This window comes from Triturus cristatus, chromosome 3_2 (genome assembly GCF_964204655.1).
Source record: "Triturus cristatus chromosome 3_2, aTriCri1.1, whole genome shotgun sequence".
NCBI classification, from domain to species: Eukaryota; Metazoa; Chordata; class Amphibia; order Caudata; family Salamandridae; genus Triturus; species Triturus cristatus.
Window position 1 is genome coordinate 418,568,081 of NC_140584.1, and position 22,667 is coordinate 418,590,747.

At 46.0% G+C, this 22,667-nt stretch overlaps 1 protein-coding gene across 3 annotated transcripts in view; it reads left to right on the forward strand.

Moving 5' to 3' along the window:
- The window catches only part of LOC146857474 (platelet-activating factor receptor-like), a 66,598-nt gene extending 44,640 nt beyond the window's left edge, over positions 1 to 21,958 (forward strand). For all 3 annotated transcript variants that reach the window (XM_085648008.1, XM_085648007.1, XM_085648006.1), the window contains one exon: positions 17,827 to 21,958. In XM_085648008.1, the coding sequence (XP_085504134.1) occupies positions 17,831 to 18,853 (1,023 nt within the window). In that variant the 5' untranslated portion in view covers positions 17,827 to 17,830 and the 3' untranslated portion in view covers positions 18,854 to 21,958. The remainder of the gene's footprint in view (positions 1 to 17,826) is intronic.
- The last annotated feature ends 709 nt before the right edge of the window (positions 21,959 to 22,667 follow it).

The following is a 22,667-nucleotide window of genomic DNA, read 5'->3' on the forward strand; positions in this document are numbered from 1 at the left end:
GCCGCCATGCAATCCGCCTTTTGGGAGCACTTCAAAGGGTCCGCTTCCCCGCCCCCAAGCGCGCGCGCGCCACGCTCCGCCGGGCTTGTCTTTCATTTTTTTTTTTAACTTTAAGCGCGAGGCGCGCGTGCGGCCAATGCTTGTTTCCAAAGCCCTTACTTCCTTCCTCCGGCAGCTGTAGGGTGCAGCCAATAATGTGCAGTGGCTCCTCACAAGTTCCCACTCCTTCTAATGTATAGAAAGCAATACCTGGTCGATTATTAATAGTGCAGTGTCCAGTGGCTCTCAATATTAAAGTATTTTACTTAGCACTGACGCTAAAAGGTGGCTTTAAATAAAGAAACGTTGTCCCGTGGAATGGATTACAGGTAGGACACAGAGGTGAGCGGCTTTCCTTTGCTTAGCAATTTGTGCATGGTTTTGGTCAGATTGAGCTTTGAGAGCAAAGTGCTTCTTTATCGCAGTGCTTTTGTTTCATTGGGACTTCTGAAACCTGATGTATACTTTTGTGATTTTCTTTCATCACAGAATTGCCTATGCAATATGTAGTAGCAGGGCATTTAATTTTTCCTATTTTTTTTGTTTTTGTTTTATATAGCGCGAACTCGATCCGAAGGAATCGGAGCGCTTTACATAGCACCAGTTGCGTTACAGACGGACACATTCATTTTGTTAGGCACGGGGAGATTTCGTTATTTGCTCAGGATCACAGGATATTGAGCGTCCCTACCGAGATCAAACCCGGTTCCCGGCTTTGAGGTCGACCCCTCTAGCCGATAGGCCACATTTTGTTGTCGACTTTGTGTTGAAATAGATTTTGCAATTATTTTTCCCCCCTTTAAACTACTAGACTAACTCTATGACATGTCACGAGAGCTGCGAATAACGCAACAAACCAGCACCAGAGGCAAAGAACTATAAAACTGTTTCTGCTCACATGCCACAAATGCTTACTAATCCACTGTCCTTTGTATGTTCACTACCAGGCACACTTTCAGTATGACAGGCACTGCTCAGAGGTGCTTGACACTACAGAAGTGTGTTAAGCATACGTGTTTTACCATTACCATTTAGTTACACAGAGATATCAGGTGTTTCTAAAGGAGTACTCCTGCATATTTCTTTCTCACTCCGCTGTGACAGCATAGTGAACAGAATGTAACCTGGCTATATACAGAGATGTAAGTTCTGTCATAAAGTGCCACCTTCTTTTTAATATTTGTATGCCATTCACCACAACCATGGCGACCGGTACCTACAAACTAGCTGAAGGAATCCCTCTCCAGCCACAACCATGCACCAGAGTGCAGAGCCCGTGAGAGCATGGCTTGTCTGATCTGGTTCTAAGAATGACAACCTTTGGCCTCCCCTTGCTCGGGCAGACGAGAGAATGGCGACCCTATTAGACTACAAGGGCGGCCGCCTTTGTCTTGAATACACCAAATTAACAAATGATTAGTGTAGGCCTCGGCGCTCCGCCACCGGTCTCCAGGGACCCACGTGGTCTGGGTCCAGTCAGAGGTGGGGGTGACTGCCTAGCGGCGCACGTCTCCAGCACAGACCCCCATAATCTCACGGACCACTTCGCCTCTGACCATATCCCTTCATAAACCTCTGTTTATGTTGTAGCCAGGCCCAGGGTGACGCAGCAGTCAAGCCCGATGGATAACAGCCAGCGCCTCTAAATCCGTTTGCTCTCAAGGACTGCCTGCTTTGTACCAATTTGCATTTCGGATTATGGGTGTGAAAACACATTGACAATAGCAGTCTAATGACTTTGATCTGGATTGCCCAGAAATGAAGTTGTTGCCTTCTCTGCCACTAATGGGGGCAGAACGCTGGCGCCAGCGCCCCGGGGGAGCCGGCGAGGTTTGAAAGCGGCATTACATAAAGCACACGAGGGGGCCGTGTAGCCATGAACTATGTGGCATTACGGCCACAGGTGACAGACCAGCCATTTTATACCCCAGACCGAGGGGTTGCGAGGGACATAAACAGAACACTTTATTGAAAGGTTTCATGCACCAGTACCAACTGCTGGAAAGAAAGGTGGATTATTACCATTACAATTATGGACACCTCTGGAGTCCAATTTCTAAGGGGGTAGCAGGCACTCACAAGTTAAACAATTGGGCGCTAAAAAAAATGCAAAAACCTAAAATAATATGAGTGCCAGCTGGTGTGTGTGCGCCCCAGTGGACAAGTTTCTGTTAGTGCATACGTATGTTTATTAATATATATGTGAGTGTCAGCAGATGTGTGTGTTATTTCCATTGAATGCCAATGTACATGAATTTAAGCGTGCACACATGCAGAACTGTCATTTTATGTATATATATTAATACATGTCTGAGAATCAGTTTGTGCAGGAACGAGTGAGGACAATTTTTGTCCGTGTTTAATGCTGTGATGTTAGTTAGTGTAGGTGTAAAGATTTGCAGAATTAAGGGGCAGTGAGCGTTTCCACTAAATTCTGTTACCACACGACAGTTTCAGTGCAGTTGTCACTTGAGCTCTGACTTTACAAGGCAGTTTACACCAGAATACTCAGTTAACACTGCCTCTGACTTTTAAAATGTATTTTCAAAAGTATTTCTTGGTCCGAAAATCCCAGAGTAAGTGACGTTTGTCTCTGGAGCAAGAGTAAATTACTCAGAGAAACAAGCGTTTGCAATGCAATAGGTCTCGCATTTACAAGAATTGAGCTATTGACATTCCAAATAACAATGCCTTTTATTTTTGTTTTCGTTTTTAAAACCTAAATAAAAGGCATTGTCATTTACAATGCAATTACTTGATTAATGCCTCACAAAGGGGAAAACAAATATAACATTTTCAATAACCAATAGCTCAAAGCAATGTCATTGCGAGACCTATTGCATTGTAACTCATGTAGAATTTAAAACCGATAAGACTCATGGCATGCTCATTTAAATTGCATCTATTAAGTAGCTTAGACATTTGACAGTGAATTATCATCGAATGCCGAAATCAAGTTGGGCCTTGCTGCGTATGTACATGCCAAATAATGTTTACTATAACCTAAGGCTTGTGTATCTCGACGTAAGCCAATCTGCTAACATTTTTGACAGTGCGCCAGGTTTTTGACTTAAAACTTCAGTAGCTACAATTGATAGCATTTCATTACTGGTGATGCATTTACAGGATAAAACCAAGCTAATCGGAACCAAAAAGGTTATTACTAAAGAGCAGAATTATAAAGTGCTGGGCACTAAAAAGTGTTAAACTAGTTTTGCAAAGTCATCCTGTGCCCTGGGCATCCCCCCTTTTTAGGTCTCACGCCTAGCGTTGCGAGACGTATTGTAAGGGGGTTCTGGAAGCTGACCACACGCTTGTGCGTGTGGTTTCGCTTTTGCAAGCAGCCATTGGGTTTCCTGTTTTTTTAAAAGGCATGCAATTGGGCAAAGGCAGGCACATGTCCTGCCTTTGCTCTGCCGATTGCCATCCGTGTGTAGCATGCGCAGCAGTGCGCGTTCACCTCGCTGCCGCTCTCCCTCGCCCCTCTGTGGTGCGTGTGCACCACTGGTTTCCTTAAACTTTCGCGCCGCGCGGCCGTCTCACTTTCATGGCCGCGCGGCCATTGCTTGTTTCACATGGCTATCACTCGAGCACTGCGCCCCCTTTTGCACACTACTGTAGCAGCCTTCTTCATTTACAAGCTATTAAGTATGACCTATAATCTGAATAACATGCGGGTCAACTATGGTTAGTGTTTGTGTGATAAATGTTTTGAATTATTAATACCACTGGGTTACAATTGATCTGTTCTCAAATGAGAAATATGCTGCAGAAATTCCCCCGGAAGAAACACTGTTGTTTGTTGTGTTTTGATTGCTTCCAGGTTGCTATAGATACTGAGGTGCCCCTGTTTACTCTCTGCTTGTAGGTCCGGTAGTAGCCAGGCAGAGATGGCACGGGGTTATCTGTTGCCACGTACCGCTGGGTGCCACACATTGACTGACCGTCACCTATCGGAAACATTAAACATCAGCTGGGGTCACGTGGTGTCTGTACAGTCAAAGGTCCTTCTAGCTCAGAAAAAAATAAAAATAAACAAGATGCACAAATGCCCGTCATCTAGTGGTAAAACTACGCACCCATAAACACCTTGAGATATATGTATAAAGATAGAATGAAGGGGGTGGTTCACACGAGGCACTGGGCTCCTCAGTGACATGTAACAGGCCAACTTGTGTTTCACACTTGCTACTCCCCAAATCAGCACAACAAACGGTTGGTAGATTTTCGTTTTTATGGTATGATTCTGCTCTTATAGGAGGAGGCAGCGAGGGGTGCAGAACCAGGGGGCATTGGTGCTTCTGCATGTGGATCTGGAGGGTCTCAATGTTGGCAGAGGTCCTGCAGGTGGCGCTTTCGTTGGAGTCATGGCGCTGTGACAAACCACTCTGTTTTCCATTTGTAATACCAAGATGCCTCTAAGCATGGCAAGATGGCTTCTGGCAGGGCTTTCAGTGGGGAAAAAACTGGGGGTGCTCTAAAAGGGGTGGAGCAAACATCAAAGGTGTGTGGCATATCTAAGTAGGTGCGTGGTCTAAATAAAGAGAACTAGTGTTGCAGTACCCCCTGCTCTGACAAGCCGTCAGCTCCAGGATTCCTCAGAACCACCCCCCCTCTTCTCCGTCATGTGTGTCAGCACGGCTGAGACACCTTCCCGGGCACACACACAGCCGCACCCAAGTACTTCACAGGTCTTTAAAAGACCATTTGCATGTTAATGATTCTTTGTCGTTTTTTCACCCCTTCTTAGAGCAATTGCACAGCTCAGCACCAGGATCTGCATTTAGAGGTCGGAAGGGGCAAAGACTTCTAATGGAAACCAGCATTTGCAATGCAAAAGGTCTCGCTCAGTAAAAGTTTGAGCTATTGGTGTTGCATTATTTGGCAATGCCAATAGCTCAAACTTTAATAATGCGAGACCTATTGCATTGCAAATGCTTGTTTTTCTGGTCAGCACACTGCTTGAATGAGAGGTTTGTGCAGAGGGTGAATCCCAGACATTTTGCATGGTCTGTCAGCTGGGGAGTGAATCCTAGTAGTTTCGAGAGCCAGACATGAATCTGAAGATGTTTGGTGCTTTTGGTAAACAGGAGGAATTCAGTCTTTGTAGGGTTTAACTATAAGATGTTAGTTGATGTCCAAGATTTGATGAGTTTGAGACGGGATTCGAGTTTCTGCATGTAGTTAGGAGAGGATATTGTTAAGTAGAGGTGAGTTTTAGCAACATATTGGATGGATCTTAACACCCCTGTCTGCAAGAAAGGATCCCAGAGGTTCCAGATAGAGGGTTAAGGTGATGGGAGAAAGGATTGAGCCATGTGGTACTCTACAGAAGACAAGGAGTGTTCATAAATCTGGGACGGATTGGCGCACACTGAGAAGGGGTAGAATGTTTGCCAAGAGGATGCTTGGGTGCCCAAAATATCTTTATTTATTCATTTGTTGCCATCTAAGGCACAAAATCCACCTATCTGGTTTTCAGATTGCTGTACAAAGGAGAGGTCTGAGGAAGTCAGGCATAATAAAGTGGATTGTTCATACTATAACATTTGTCAGGCGGTAAAGGGGAGTACAATACAATCAATCTATACATAGGTAATGAAGGATATGTACTTATGCTGCGGGTGCGAATTGATTTTCCATCAAATACAACTTCCGCATCCCCAAGCATAAGTGCTTAGCTAGCAGAGCAATAGACACCATGAGGCATGTTGATCCTATGAGCAGTATTCCGTTATCAATAAAAGCAGCTGAAGGCTATTTATTATAAATTAGGTCCCAACGCTTGGCAATGGAACTGTGGGCCTGCGACTTAATGAGTTTTTCACCAGAGGATGCCAGGCTGAAGTGGTAGGAGAGCAGAACCAGTTGATTATGGTTAGGAGTTAGATGTGAATCACAGAGGTGGAAGCTCCTGCTATGTAATGAAAGTAATCACAGTAATTTATTGAATCTATTTTGCATCTATGCCAAGCGCGTACAACCCATTTGGGTATCAGCGCGACTGTACATTAGAAGCAAGATGCAAGCACTGAGGCCGGCAACAGAGGAAGGAATTACATAAAGGTGTTGTCAATCAGTCAGCTGCAGTCTGGACCAACAGTGCAGGATCCAGGGCAGAATTTAAGGATATGGGCAAAAGATAAAGTACTCACTTAAAAATGAACCTCATTTACTTTGTGGTTATCCTGAAATTCTGGCCTGGATTGATCCTGCTGGACTAAGCTGGACATCCCTTGAGCTTTCTCCGTCTTGTGTGCTGGAAAAACACCCCGCTGAAATGCAGGTGGCTGGGGGTCCTTCTCATTTCAGGTGAGAGGGCGTCCTACGGGTTTTGACCACTGACGCCGAAGGAACTGCCTTTCAAGGATGGCTTCCATAAAACAGCAAAAGTAGGTTTATTCTAGATCGTGGCGCTAAGGGGGCCGGTAACCATGTAGTAAGTGGAGGCTGGGTGCGGGACTTGTTGAGTAAATTTTTGTGGAAGATATTTAACACTTTGCATAGGTGGTGCTCCTTCGCCGGGGAAACAGAATAGGTTCTTGCATTCTGAAGTGTTTGCAGTTCTCTCAGTCGGGTGTCTTATCAATTCTTTTATCAAGTGCATTGCTGTTGCTGGGTTTTGTGGTGATTAGAGTTTTAGACCTGAAAAGAGCCTCCCCACGCAACCTTCCCAGGCAACTCTGAATCATCAACTCACTTCTCAGTGAGCCGGAAGTGCCCTCAAGACCTAGTTGCTCGAATGCGCCTCTGGATACTCTATCGAGGCGCCTGCATACTCTATTGGGTGATTAGCCGTGCTTTATAAATCTTGATTGATGGATTGATTGAGTGATAGTCTTGAGGGACGCATTGACCCTAATGAAAGCAGGGTGAATGGGCTTGGGGCGTAAAAGACTCTGTTTACTGGTGTGCACTGCAGTCATACCCTCAAACCTCTAGGCTCTAGTGCCACTGCACCTGCTACACCCTAGGCCTACTTAGCTTGGGAGTGCGCTTAGTCCCTAGATCAAATATACAATGGTGAAGCCAGTTCTGCCGCCATATTAGGTGTGTCTGTTGAGACGGAGGCGGTACCTCTTGATCCATTAGGTGAGTAGACTCTTTGCTCTGGTTTGGTTATAAGTGTTTAACACCGAGATGTTGGTTGTGTGATATGTTGGCTGTTAGTTGGTGCTTGGTTGTGCCTAGGATTTATTGCAGACTAGCTACAATCCTACCACTTGAGAACCCGCCATTGGTGCAGCTGGTGTGGTGGCGCCCGTACCCAGTTGTGTGTGGGACCCTCTACCTCCAGTATGGCTGTGCATTTCACTGCCTGACCTTGAGGGTGGGGGGGGGGCGTTTTGCTCACTCACGCTAGGGCCCACAGAGACCTTTATACGCCACAGAATCCTACACCTGACATAAAACCACATCTGTCTGTAATTTCGTAAAGCATGGCCGTGTCTGGCCCTCGCACTTCGCCCACGCTTGTGTGCTGCCTGCCTTTCAGAGTGACAGAAACGTCCTTTGAGTACCTGAAACATGCTGCCTGGGAACACGTGCTTTACCAGAAGCTGGTGAGAAGCGTATAATGCAAGGGGGTTTCCAGAGCGGGGGAGTGGCATGAGCGGGCACGGAAGACTCGCGAGCGAAGAGCTGTCGCGCGCACGCTTCACTTCGGCCACCAAGCAGCAAAACCATAAGGGGTGGAAGCGGTGCCAGCGAGCGTGACAGCAAATATTGCAGTAAATAGAAATGCATACTAAATGTAGACAATCATTCAAGGAGGTAGGGACAGAGCAGTGAAAATTGCTCATGGGCGAATCAAAGGAAACTTGAAATTGGCAAAGCCAATAGGTCTGGCTTCTATTTCGAGTACTATTAAAATATTTTTTAAGAAACCCACTGCACTGAAAACAATACAAACACGATTGTTTTCTGCATATAATACATTTATGAGATAAACTATGTAATCTGTGATGATTCAGTATATTTTTGACACGTAAGAGTCCCCCATTCATTCCAAAGCAAGCATTCCACAAAAGGTGAAATGACAGACCAAGCAGTCATAAGCACAAGGTGAGAGTGAACATATTCTTCCGGGCGCAGTCAAAGCGCACCTTTTCTGTATATTCGAAAGAATTGGTAACAATGGGTCTTGCAGAGAGTTGAGCTGTCAAACGAAAGCAATATATAGCACGTGCTTAAAGGGCCTCTATAAAAGGTTTCTTCATTTATGTCATTTGTGGGGTATTCTTAGGGATGCTGGTCAGCACGTATTTTGCATGTAGCCACTGTTGTGCCTGCTCCCCTCTGAGCTATACTTAGGTCATGTCCCCAGCCAGGAAGCACTCACGGCAGATGACATACAATTGCAAAGGCCACCCCCCACGTTGTTGAGTCACCCAAACTTGTAAACATTTTCAAACGATCCACAGGCCAAGGTAATTATCAAACCTCGGAGGTTATTCGGTGTTGAGACAGGGAGAAAGAATAGTCCCCTCCTCCCAACCAGACCAATGCGGGGGGGGGGGGGCAGGGGGGGGGGGGTGCAAGGGGGGGGTTGGGGTTGGTGCAATACAACTGCAGCAGATGACAAGGACTCCTTCATTTCATATATAAACACGATAGGAGGGTGGTGGACGTGCATGCATAGCAGGTAGAATAATTTGTTATTCAGCAATAGATACGGTTTACTGGGTGTGGTAGTCAATAAATATACTAGTGTGTATTCAAAAGATGCTGAGGGTGAAAAAAAGAGCATCCATAACAGGTAAAAAAACCAGAGAGAGACAGATGCATAAATACACAAAACTAAGCATAAAAGTACGCTCCATAGGTAGGCGAGCAGAGATAGACAGACATATATGCTCATTCAAAGAGAAAATATATAGAAAGAAAGACATACAGGCACATACATACACAGATTGACAGATGTACACACAATTAGTAAGATAAATACATTGATACAGCATACGTGCATACATAAACAGATACGTTCACACATAGAGAGACATGTTAACTACATACAGAGAGACATACATATTGACAGAGAAACATACATAATGAGGCAGCCAGACAAATACAGATTAACATGCATACACAGAAACAGACACATATAAATACTTTAGGTTCATATCTATGACCCATTCCTACAAGGACCAACTATCCATGAACTCATCCATCCATCCACATATTCAAGTGTCCATCTTCTCACTCATCCAAGCATTCACCCAAACATCCATCATTTCACCAACCAATAGAACTATTGTTCGAGGCCCCCCTCCACCCACAGGCACCCGCCTGCGCCTCATCTCTGGTGGTCCAGTGGGGAGCATCTCTGCTCTGCTGCTGCTTTGCCCTCTTTCTCTCTGCTTTCTGCCTTTTTCTCCTCTGATCTCTTTTTTACTGTCCTTTCATCTTTTCTGCTCTTTTGTCTCTTTCTTTCACTTTTGTTACGTTTTTCTCCTTTTTCCTCTTCGTGTCCCTGCCGCTCATCCCCCGCAAGCCAAATCCCCTCCGGCGACGCTTTCCCGTTTCCCGCTTTCCCGTCTTCCAGCTGTCCATCCTCCCCTCACACCACTTAATGGGGGCCGCTGCGTGGCAAGCCCGCCTGCACCCGTCCTTGCTTGGATTGTGCCCAGTGCCATGGACCCTGGTCCTCGGTCCATCCACGACTACGACGCCAGCACCCTCCATGCCGTCAACACCAGACGCCACTCTGCCTGCCACCTTGCATCACCGAACGACATCCAGGGCCATTTCACCTGCCTCAGCTGCAGCAACACCTTCGCCTGCCACCGCACACCAAACTGACCCACCGTACGACCCACAAACATGCCGTGGAGATTGGTGATCTGCTGGACTCCGTCTCCCCCGAAATCGCCTTCCTCACGCAAACCTGGATGAACACCACCTCAGCCCCAGACATCGCCAACGAAGGCTACAAAATCATCCACTAGGACATTTCCACCCAAACAGGAGGAGGCATCGTCATCATACACAAAAACACCCTCCGCATTAAAACCAGCTCGGATGACAAGTCGACCACCATGGAGCACCTCCACTTCCAGATCCAAACCAACCCGAACACCACCCTCCATGGCACCCTCATCTACAGACCTTCTGGACCCCACCCCCAGTCAGCGAATTCCTAGTCGACTTCCTCTCACACCACACTCTTGCCTCAACAAACTACCTCCTCCTCGGAGACCTCAATTTCCATCTGGACAACCTTGATGACCACAACACATCATCCCTACTAGAGAACTTCGCCACAATTGGACTCAAGCAATTGGTCACCTCTCCAATCCGCACAGTCGACCCCATCTTCTCCGCAAGCAGCAACATCTCCTTTAGCCACACCTCCGAACTACAGTGGACCAACCACCGCTGCATCCATTTCTCCTTCACCAAACTCACCGTACACCAGCACGCCCACTGCCACCCGTGCAGAAGCTGAAACAAGGTCACCGAAGACCAACTCATCACCACCCTCACAGAAACCCCACCACCGATATTAACGGACACCAACGCCCCTGCAAGCAACATCCACTCCTGGATCGCCAACTGCACCAACACACTGGCCCCCCTCAGGAAACCCTCAGACAAGCAACCCTCCAAGAAAGCCAGCTGGTTACCTCCCACCCTCCAAGAGTCCAGGAGTACCTGCTGATGGCTTGAAAAAAGATGGAGAAGCAGCAAGGCCTCATCAGACCACGCAGCCTTCAAAACCGCAGTCACCAAATACCCACACCTCATCAAATCAACTAAGAAAATGGTCATACAAGAACGTATCAACACCAATGCACACAACAGCAAATTACTCTTCACCATGGTCAAAGATTTCACCCAACCCAGCACTGAGACAACAGGTATACCCGCCCTCCCAAGACTTCTGCTACAACCTCGCCACCTCCTTCCACCGCAAAGTCAAGGCGATCTACGACAGGTTCACTAACCAAAACCCTTCGACCCCACGCGAAACCACTGCATCCAATGGACCCAGACCCCAGTAGACCCTACTCAACTGGACTACGCTCACCACCGACGATACCTTAAAGTTCATGAAGAGCATCCATTCCAGAGCCCCCTCGGATCCCTGCCCCCACCACATATTCAAAGTCATCGAGAAGACCATTATCACCCAACTCTCTGAGTTTATCGAATCAAACAACATCCTAGACCTCTCACAATCTGAATTTAAAAGTAACCATAGCACCGAGACCGCTCCCCTCGCCGCCACAGACAGCATCTGCACCCTGCTTGACAGAGGCAAAACCGTGGCCCTCAACCTCCTGGACCTCTTGGCCACTTTCAACACCATCTCTGACGACATCCCCTGTGCTCGACTTCACGATGCTGGCATCCACAACAAAGCCCTCGACTGAATCCGCTCCTTCTTTACTGGCTGAACACAGAGAGTCAGACATCCAACTTTTCTCTCAGAACCCATAGAAATCTGCTGCGGAGTGCCAGAGGGCTCTTCCCTGAGCCCTACCATTTTTAACATCTACATGCCCCCACTTGCAACCATCGTCAGAAACCACAGACTCAACAGCGTCTCCTACGTCAATGACACCCAGCTGATCCTCTCCCTCTCTGATGAACCCACAGCTGCAAAGAACAACTTCTGAAGTCCTCATCCTGGGCCCCCACCCCTCTGCCTAGGATGACTCCTGGTGGCCTGCAGTGCTTGGAACTTCCACCCCACCCATGGACCACGCACAAAACCTTAGCATCATCCTGGTCTAGATCACCGCCAGATGAACTGCCAGACCAATGCCGTCTCATCCTCCTGTTTCCACACGCTCCACTTGCTCCAAAAGATCTTCAAGTGGATCCCCACTGAGATAAGCAAAACAGTCACCCACGTACTCGTTAGCAGCAAGCTCGACTACGGCAACACACTCTACGCCAGCACCATGAAGAAAACCCCAAAGGAAGCTGCAAAACATCCAGACACCTTCGCCAGACTAATCCTGAATTTCCCTCGCTGCAGCCACATCACCGACCACGTGATAGACCTTCACTGGCTACCGGTCAGCAATAGGATCACCTACAAGCTCCTCACACATGCCTACAAAGCCCTCCACAATGCCGGACCCACATACCTCAACCACCGCCTCTCCTTCCACAACCCCACCAGACATCTCTGCTTCGCCCATCAGGCCCTGGTCACCATCCCACGGATCCACAGGACCACCACTGGAGGAAGACCCTGCTTTTACTTTGCTGTAGGACCTGGAACTCCCGTCCTCTGCATCTCAGGCAATCACCATCTCTGCCTAAATTCAGGAAGGACCTCAAGACCTGGCTCTTCGACTGAACAGCAGCCCCCCCCCTCCACAGCGCCTTGAGACACTTACGGGTAAGTAGCTGCGCGTTACAAAACCGTGACTGATTTATTGGTTGAACTATCCAGCCAACTACTCATCAACTTACCCTTCTGTCCAGAACTATACTATTTCTTCTTCAAAGCTCACCTTAATCGGATGAGAGGAATATGGTATTTTCGAACTATGCGTACCACTTTGTTTCCATTGTTTCCATGCAATTCCTTACTTTTATCTTATTATCATATTTTTACTTCTTGTGTTATTATCCTGTGACTCTTTGTACCATTTATGCATGCTATATATTTTTTTCCCCACTGTATAGCGCTTTGGACGCCACCCTGTGATACAGCGCTCAGATACCAATATTGGTTTTGTTTGTAAACTTCATAAATAAAAGAAATAAAAAAATATGCAGGCGCACACTGGACACAAACAACGCATGGAGGTGCAACCTAAGATAGACTCAGACTAAAGTGCATTTTCTATTCTGTGCCCGATGTCCCATAGCAGATGTCACATGAGTTTTTCTATGTACAAAGGGGCTGTACACAGTAGGGTTGCTTCATGTTCAAAAGAACATTGGCTGCACGTTGCTGTCCTCTCCTTGAGCCAAACTACATAGATGACTTCCATTTCCAGATTACATAGATTGCACTGGCGCTTGCGTCATTTTTGCATCGACAGCTGGACTGATTCTTAGGGCCTGATTCACAGAAGTAATCTGAGACAAAATCCTAAACTTACTACTTTTGATATTCACAGAAGGCATTTAGTAGTAGTAAAGTTAGGATTTTGTCTTAAGTCTGTCTTAAGTCTGTCTTAAGTCTGTCTTAAGTCTGTCTAAAGTCTGTCTAAAGTCTGTCTAAAGTCTGTCTTAAGTCTGTCTGAAGTCTGTCCTAAGTTTGTCTTAAGCTTGTCTTAAGTCTGTCTTAAGTCAAACTTAAGTCAAACTTAAGACAAAATCCTAACTTTATTACTACTAAATGCCTTCTGTGAATACCAAAAGTAGTAAGTTTAGGATTCTGTCTCAGATTAGTTCTGTGAATCGGCCTCACTGTTCCACAATGTCATATTTTAATTACTTAGTTAGTACAAATGTGTATCCCCCCTTATTGGGTGTTGCAAATGTTGATGTAAATTTGTAGCAACAATTGCACGAGCATCAGTGCCGTCTATATGAACGTGTACTATTAATGCACATTATCGGCCCCAGATGTTGCATCAATAATATAGACACAACCTAGCTCTGGACAATGTACTTTTACCCGCATGTCCCCAGGCTATCTCAGATTCTCCTCCTTCATCCCAGACATCAGCTGACAGTCAGCCCTGTATCCTCAGCCTGGATGTGCACACAGGTTCTAAGCTACATCCTTCAGTCAGGAGGAGTTAAACACAGCTTAGGAGGTTGGGGATGAGGCGGCTTCCAGAAACTCTCATAGTGGCACCCCAATCTCCCATTTCTGATATTTTGGAAACAGAAATAAAAACGTTTTATTACAAATAGCATGACCGCACATATTTCGGCAAGTGGATATCAATAGGTTTGGCAGCTAATGTGCGTAATTTATTTATAGCCCCGGGTTGTTTTCTGAGCTCACGCTTGGTAAGATAAACGGCCTTTCTTTTGTTTAGCTCTTGTTACCACAAAATTGTTGCTTAGCAGCATTGAAAATGAATGGAGTTATTACCAAATTCGAAGGTATTTGTGCGTGAGTATGCGGTAACCTGGCAACATTCCAGCCCAAAGGCACTACATTCACATTCTTCAGTGCTGTGTGCAAGTCAGCAGTGCTTCATTGCGAGAGTGCAAAAAATTGCTCATCCCAATACATAGCAAGAGTTGTGCACTGATGATGTAATTGGCTATGTTCACACTTAAATTTTTTTTTAGCTTTACTCTAAGTGTTGGGTTGTGATGCGTAGGCACCTGGGCACCTAGCTTGCCACTTGCCCGTGGCCTCCAGTTCCTGCTTGTTTTCGACTGATCCATTGACACAGCAGCTTCCCGGGTTTTCCTTCTGAGGTTTTCTCGACTGGGTTTTCCCACTCACTGTTCTTCCCTCTAACTGAAGGTCCGCCCATCCCAGGACCTACTTAATGCAGGCCGCAGCGCATTGGTGCAGCGTGCGCGTCGCTGGCACGCCAAGGGCGCAACAATGACAAGCCCTTCTGCGCCTGGACCACGCCCAGTGGCACGACCCCTGGCCTGTCTGCCCCACGAAGATACACCATCGCTGAGCTCTATACCCTCGACCCCTGATGCCGCAACAAACACTGTCCCCACTCCGGCCCACGCTCCACGGTAGGACCCTCACCCGCTACGACTTCACCTGCCACTGCACACACACCAGCCTACTGACCAGCCCTTCCCCAAGTACGCAGTAGACACGACCTAGAAAAAAACACCAACTCACACGTGCCCTTCTTAACACACGCTCACTATGCAAGCATTTCACTGACTTATGGGTCCTCATCGCCACTCTCGCACCGACATAGTCTTCCTCACTGGAATCTGGCTCAACCCCTCATCCGCCGCAGACTTTGCCACAGCAATCCCTGATGGATATAAAATCACTCACCAGGACCACACCAACAAGCCGGGAGGAGGAACAGCCATCATCCACAAGGAGACCATACAGTGTGCCACCACCACCGACAACACCATCACCCCCATGGAACATCTCAACTTTAAGCTCCACACAGTCGACAAGACAACCATCAAAGGCACCCTCGCATACTGACCCCCAGGCCCACGCTCCAGCTTCTGCAACACCATTGCAGACTTCATTGCGCCCTTAGCCTTAGAATCAAAGGACTATATCTTCCTCTGCGAACTAAATTTCTACATCGACAACCCCAATGACAAAAACATTGCATACCTCCTCAACAGTATGAGCAGCCTCAGATTGATCCAGATTGTCCATGACCCTACACAGACTGCAGGACACACGCTGGATCCAATTTTCACCTCCAGAAACCATGTCAAATACAGCCATGTCACAGAACTCACATGGACTGATCACTCCATCATCCAGTTCAGCTTCTCTCGGCCACCTTTGACACCGTATTCCACCACACACTGATCAAAAGACTACACCACATCGGCATCCAAAGGGATGCACACAGATGGTTCACCACCCAGTGGATCCACCTCCCACCTTTCACCTCTGAACCCAAGGAGATCACCTGCGGTGTCCACCAGGGCTCAACCCTTAGCCCCACATGCTTCAACGCATGTATGAGCCCCCTGGCCAACATCGTCAGATCCCATGGTCTCAACATAATTTCCTACACAGACGACACCCAACTCATCCCCTCAATCACTGACGACCCACCACCACCAGAACCAACTTCCACATATGCATGACAAATGTCCCGCCTACATGAAGGACAACTGCCTGCAGCTGAACACAGACAAGACGGAAGTACTGATCTTTAACAACAGCAGCAACACATGGAACGACTTCTAGTGGACATCAGTCCCAGGACCCGCACCAACTCAATGCACAATGCAGCACACATAGAGACAGCAAAAACAAGGAGAAATTAACCATTCCTCCTCGTTTCACCATTTTAAGACCAGGTTTTCCGTTGTCTTAATTTTGGCACTGCCTCCTATTTACGTCACCCTTGTAAATAGGGGGCAGTGTCAAAATCAATGGGTGTTGTGGTGGAACACCCACCGCAATATCCATTGCACGCCCCTTTCACGCTAAGTGCAGCATGAAAGGGGGCCTTATTTACAAGGCGGTGTTAAGCCACGTTAAGTGGTTTAACGCCGCCTTGTAAATAAGGCGAATGGTTTATTGCTACAGGAACGTCATGAAAAGTGACGTTCCTGCGGCAATAGGAGATTGTAAGTATGCCTCAGAGTCAGCCTAGTAACAGTCACTTTATCCTTAAGTCCACCACACAGGATTACTAAAGATCAAAAGGACAGGTTGTTGTACATCGTGCCCATGAGAGCTAGGTCAGATCCTTCCAGTGACATTTAAGTTGTCTACTTTCACATTCAAGGATTCCATTGCAGAATCTGGATCTGACTCGGTTATATGGAGGAGACTTTAATTTCCTGAAGAATTTCTCTTCCAAGGACTTTAATTAACACAGATTGATTGATTGAACCAGGGGCGTAACACAAAACCCCGCATCCCCCGCAGTGCGGGGGGGGGGCCCAAGCTGCAGGGGGCCCCCTTAGCACTGTACTCACACCGGAAAGCTCCAGATTAAATCTGGAGCAGGGGGCCCTCTGTGTACCTTGCAGGGAGGCCCCTTCAACTTTCGTTACGCCACTGGATTGAACACAATACTAAGTCACACCTGAGTCTTGGAATAAGATGTTGCAGGGGTGGTGCGAGCTTCAGGAGCAGTTTACGATGCCAGGTCAGCATGGGTTTTCACCCCACAGGAGAAAGGGCCAAAATTACCTGCTTGGTGGTAACAGAGCAAGTGTGCAATATTTTAAGGAACTCGGGTTGGCAAATGGGAGTTTGGGACCAAGAGAGTGAGTCGCGATTGGTGAATTTGGTGGTGATGACCGTAATTAGAGCGCAGGGGAGCAGTGGGACAGGCACAACAATGACTGATTTGTTTGTCATCTAACTTTTATCTGCAGAAAAGGCTTATGTCACAGAATGTAGTCTTGCAACGCAAATACTGTATGAAAATAACAGTGTACTTAAAGATACATTTCAGTTAGACAGTGTTCTTAATTCTACATAACACTGTAATATTTTCAGCAAACAGATGAGTCCAAAACTATCTTTTTCCAAGACCACAGAAGAGGAGCATCAGAATATAAGCTCCCAATCCCTGTCTCAAAACTAATTTCCGGCCTGTAATCACATGAAGTGGTCATCATACATCCTTAAGACTCCTACCGGTGGAACACCCATCATCCAAGTAGCCAATTAGACCACACATCGTCTAGTTAAACCTCTCATCCTTGCATCAGACAACACCCCCTACATATATCCCACACATTTACCAAATGAACCACTCCTTTTCCAGTTAGACTCGACTTTCCCCAATTAAATCACTCCTATACAGAAAAGGCCATGTTTCCTTCAATTGGATCACACCTGCTTTAGTTAGGCCTCCGCTTTCTTCAATTAGACCACACCTCCTCCCATTAGACCACACCTCCTCCCATTAGACCACACCTCCTCCCATTAGACCACACCTCCTCCAATTAGACCACACCTCCTCCAATTAGACCACACCTCCTCCAATCAGACCACCCTGCTTGCATGCATTATTAAGGTTCTTCTTTATATTCTTACCTCACCCGTGTATGCTTGTTTACAGTCATTAACCCCTGAAATGCATTACTATTTCTCCTCAAATAATGAAATATTTGCAAATTATTCATTACTTCGTGGAGTGTTTATAAATTCATGATAACAAATGCTCATATTTCCCACTGACCTTTCTTCTTCATTCTTTTCACTCCTGCCTTTAGAAAGATGAGCATCTCTACTGGATGGAATGACACAGGGCATGCTTCATCTAAATGCAATGTCTATGATCCAGCGCAGTATGTCTTTCTGCCAATGGCCTATACTGTGGTTCTTTGCATTGGACTTCCCGGCAACGCCATTGCCATGGTGGTGTTTCTCCGTAATGATAAAATTAAGAAAGCTATAAGGATCTACCTCATCAACTTGACCATCGCAGACATACTCTTCAACCTCACATTACCCCTCTGGATTGATTATTACTTCAGTGGTGGTAATTGGAACCTGTTAAATGGATCAGTATTGTCAGAAATCTTGTGCAGGGTTGCTGGAGCCACGTATTACCTGGCCACCTACAGTGCGATCACTTTTATGATGCTGATCAGTGTCAACAGGCATTACACAATCCAAATGTCCAAATCTAGGATGCCCTTGAACACGCGGCAGGGAGCACTGGCCACCTGCATCATCACTTGGATCGTATGGATTTGTTGTGCCGTGCCTTCACTGGTGGAGCATCAAACCTACAGCACCAACCTCTCCGTGACTAAGTGTTTTGAGAATTTCTCTGGCAGTCAGGGCTATTCATATGCCATGATAAGTTATGTCTTCATCTCCTTTTTGGTTGTATTGGCCTCCTACATCTCAATCATGAAGTCCCTGTCTTCACCACTGAGTCGTTCCCGGTGTGTGCATCTTAGATTGGCCAAGGCCATGGTACTGGGGATGCTGCTCGTATTTGTGATATGCATTGCCCCGTACCACCTAACTGTTGTAGCCTGGGTGGCCAATCGAACATCCTCAGTAGGTTGCAAGCCACTTTCCACTTTGGACGTCATGCACAGGATTAACTCTGCTTTGCTGAGCCTCAATAGCTGCATCGACCCTGTGATCTACTGCTTCTCTGTCAAACGCTTCCGGACGGACCTGCTGAAAATATTGCGTAAGATCCTTCGCTGGGTCCCACTGCATGAGGCCGTTCATGAGGTTCAAGAGTCGCACATCAAATCATCATCCTTCACATCCAGCTAGCGGAGCCTCATGTGGCTTGAACAATTGCTTAGTCTTGGTCCAAAGTCAGTCACTTTTGAAGGGAATGGTTTTGTTGTTCACTAGAAATGAAACATTGAGAAGGGACTGCTCCTCAGTAATTGTCTTGAATATTTATGTGGTGCACCCTTAAGTCATTGGTAATGATATATTAGATGTATTGAGGAAACAGATGCAGAGTTGTCATAGAAGTCAATGGTTTAGAGAGAAGCTGGACCACAACCAAAATTAAGAGCAGCCTATTGCTAGGTTTCACTTGCATAGAAAAGGAGCTAGGAGAGAGCCTCCTGTTGGACTTTATTCAGTGGAGTGGCACAGAGATGGTGACAAGAAGACTTATCCTCTAAGACTTGGCGGTGTTATAGGTATCATGTCATAGAACATTACAGTATTGCAGTTATAATGAGACAGTTTCCAGATGAATGCCTTTCCTGGTGCCTGCAGTTCTTGATGATAGAGGGGCTTTCGGGAGGGGCATTGGGTTTGTATAATAATGTTTTGTATAATTGTCCCAACACAGTTCTTCTGTCTATAACTGATTTTCGCTCATCCCTGTTGAATTGGCCCCATGAAGATGGCTGACATCTAAATATAGAAGTTTTGTGCAGTATTTTGGATGTAGGTGAAAGAAAAGTTGCAGAATCTCCGGGGCATATTTATGAGCTCCTTTACGTCACTCTTGCACCACGCAACGTGGTGCAAAAGCGACACAAATAAAAACTGAGATTTATTAAGCCATGCAAGGCTACCTTGCGTGGCCCTGCATGATTTCCTTCATAAATCTTGAGTAACGTAACACAGCGCAAATCACTGCGTTGCATTACTCTGCACCGGGGAGGCATTTCTATGGGTCTTGCGTGGGTCTTCCCAAGCAGCATCCATGGATTTTGATGCATTCCCAGATTTACAAGAACTTGTAAACCTGGGACTGTGCCCAAAAGATATGCCTCCCCAGGAGAGGCATAACAAGGAGAAATATCTTTATTTCTCCTTGTTTATTCCTCTTTCTATGTGTGCTGCAGCACACATAAAAAGAGGAAAAATACTCTCAATATTGTTTTTGTGCAGGAAAGTGCCCCTTCCTGCACAAAAAAATCCTGAATGCAACACAGGCACCCTTGCACCATGGTGCAAAGGTGCCTGCTTTGACTCTAGGCAGCCCATTGTGTGCCAGCACAGGGGGAACGTCAGGAATTTGCTGTATGCCCTAAATACAGTGCATTCCTGCCCTTTCCCAGTGACGCAGGGTAGCGCAGCAAGGTGACTTGCTGTACTGTGCCACTTTTCCGTAACTATGGCCCTCCGTGTTCCTTTTCTCTTCATCCAGCTTCCTCCACATCTTGCACATGCACCACATGATCTATCTCAGCGGAGGTCACTGTAAGGGTGAATGTTTAAATCTGAACAAGCATAGAAGTATGCTTCATCTCTTTTTGGCTCCGGCCCAGAAAATCTAGTTCACATCTTTATTGGGGAAGCAGCCTTTACAGCGCAACCGTTACAACACAGGCAGTTACACTGCATACCGTTGCAACGAAAAAGGTGTGCAGCGGTGGGTAGAAGGTGTTGGATTTAACTCCAACACCTTCCCTACGTTTGCACACACTGGAGTTGGAATAGAAAATTAATCTATTCCAACTTCCAGCACTCCCCCAACAGAAAGTCGGGGTAAAGTTTGGCGTTGCAATGGCATGCGATGTACTGGCATGCATTGGAACGTTGCATATACCTTCATTGTAACCCCACTTGAGTATCAGAATGGTCTGTGAGAAGAGCTAGGCCTTACTCAGTAAGAATAAAACTAGTGCAGAAGACAATGTCTTATACACTGAGATGAGAGATTTGCTGTGAACTCATAACCAGATGAGTCATTTGCTGTTAACTCATAACCTCCATTTGGTGACATCCGCACCAGAAACACGTGATCTTCTGTATTTGGGTCAGTTTGACTGTAATGGCCCACGGGACGCTGCAGCGATTGAGGCTGTGTTAGTCTCGTGGCTGAATGGTGTGCCAGATTCAGTAGCTGGGACGGTGTTGTTCTGGAGGTGAATCGTGTGCCAGATGAGCTGGAAGTACAGACTAAGGTCCATAGAGGGTAAATATCTTTTCAGATCCATTATCAGTGGCAGCTTGTGAACTTTTTTAGTGGTGGGGCACAAATGTGTGTACTGTGCTTCCCAACCATCGTGCTGAATACCTCCCACCTCATAGTCCTTCAAATTGAACACACACACTCATACATGTATTTGAACACAGGCTCACACTTAGAAAGACAGCCTCTTCAGACGTACACATGCACTTCCCAGCACACAGACAAACACACACTCATGCTCTTTGATTCCTGACTCCTCCATCTCTTTACTCCCGCTAGGCTAGCAGAGAATCAGTACCATGTGCTTGAGCTTCTACCCAATCAGATGCTGGAATAGCATTGAAGGTACTGAGGTTGACTTTTTTCTCTATTTCCACTTCTTTTTTTTTTTTTTTGTTTTTTTTTTTTTTGAAAAAGTTTTTATTGAACAGTACTATTTCCACTTCTAATTGGATGAGGGGGCACATGATTGACAAGCCCTGAAGCTTCATTATCTGGTATGCTGCACTGCCTGACATTAGTGCAGCTTGTCAGATTTGTATTGCATCTGTGTGAGGGAGGGCTATAACAGCCCCTCCCTGACACATGCGTAATACAGCTTGTGAAGCCCTCTTCTGCTGCTAAGGTTATATTACATACAGCCTTTGCATGCAAGCAAACAGCCTGTGATATTGTTTGTTTTCATGTGAAATCTGTAATTTGGCAAGCAAATTAGTTAAAGACAGTGGGTCAACACCCTGGCTATGGAGCTGCACAACCCATCTCCAATCCTTATCTCGATTATCTCACAATGAGTCTCACATTGGTCAAATACTTCCATGCAACCACAATCTTCCATATAGCTTTTCCTTTATGGTATTTCTATAAGGCATTTTATATTTTATTATCTTTTTTCATCTGTTCTTCTGTACAAAATACTTGATGCCTTTTTATTGTGCTTTGCTTTTACCAAACAAATAAATTGAGAATGATGATGACAATGAGTTGAAGTTGACAGCTGTTTCTTAAAGAATTGTGTTTGGAAGACATTTGAGCTCTTGAAAGCCAGAGCTGATACATATGCTCCTGTTAATTTCAAGAACATGTGTTTGTAGATTCACAGGGCACACATAGCAAACTAGATCTCATCAAAGTGCCAGTAAATAAATAAATAACAAGGTTTGTTGGACTTGGCCCTTTTTGCATGGTCACCCCCAAACGGTTTGCCTTCACACTCCTGCTTTCTGAACTTGTTTTGGTTGGCTTTTAGGACTCTCTGCACTTCCCCACTGCTAGCCAGTCCTAAAGTGCTTGTGCTCTCCCCCTAAAACATGGTACAATTGGCTTACACCTGAATGATACATTTACTTTACTTGCAAGTCCCATATACATGGTACCTTGGGTACCCAGGGCCTGTAAATTAAATGCTATTAGTGGGTAGCTGCACTCATTGTTCCCCCACTAAAAGTTGCCCTTTAAAATAAATATTTTTTCAGGCCTAAACCTTCCTTTTTGATACATATAAGACACCCTAAAGTAGGCCATAAACAGCCCTTTGGACAGGGTACATTGTATCTAAAAAGTTGGACATGTGTTATTGAAGTTTTATATGTTTTGGTAGTGAAAAACTTCTAAATATGTTTTTCACAACTGTAATGCCTACCTCTCCCATAGGATAACATTGGGTTACCTCATTACACTTAATAAGTGAACATATTTGAT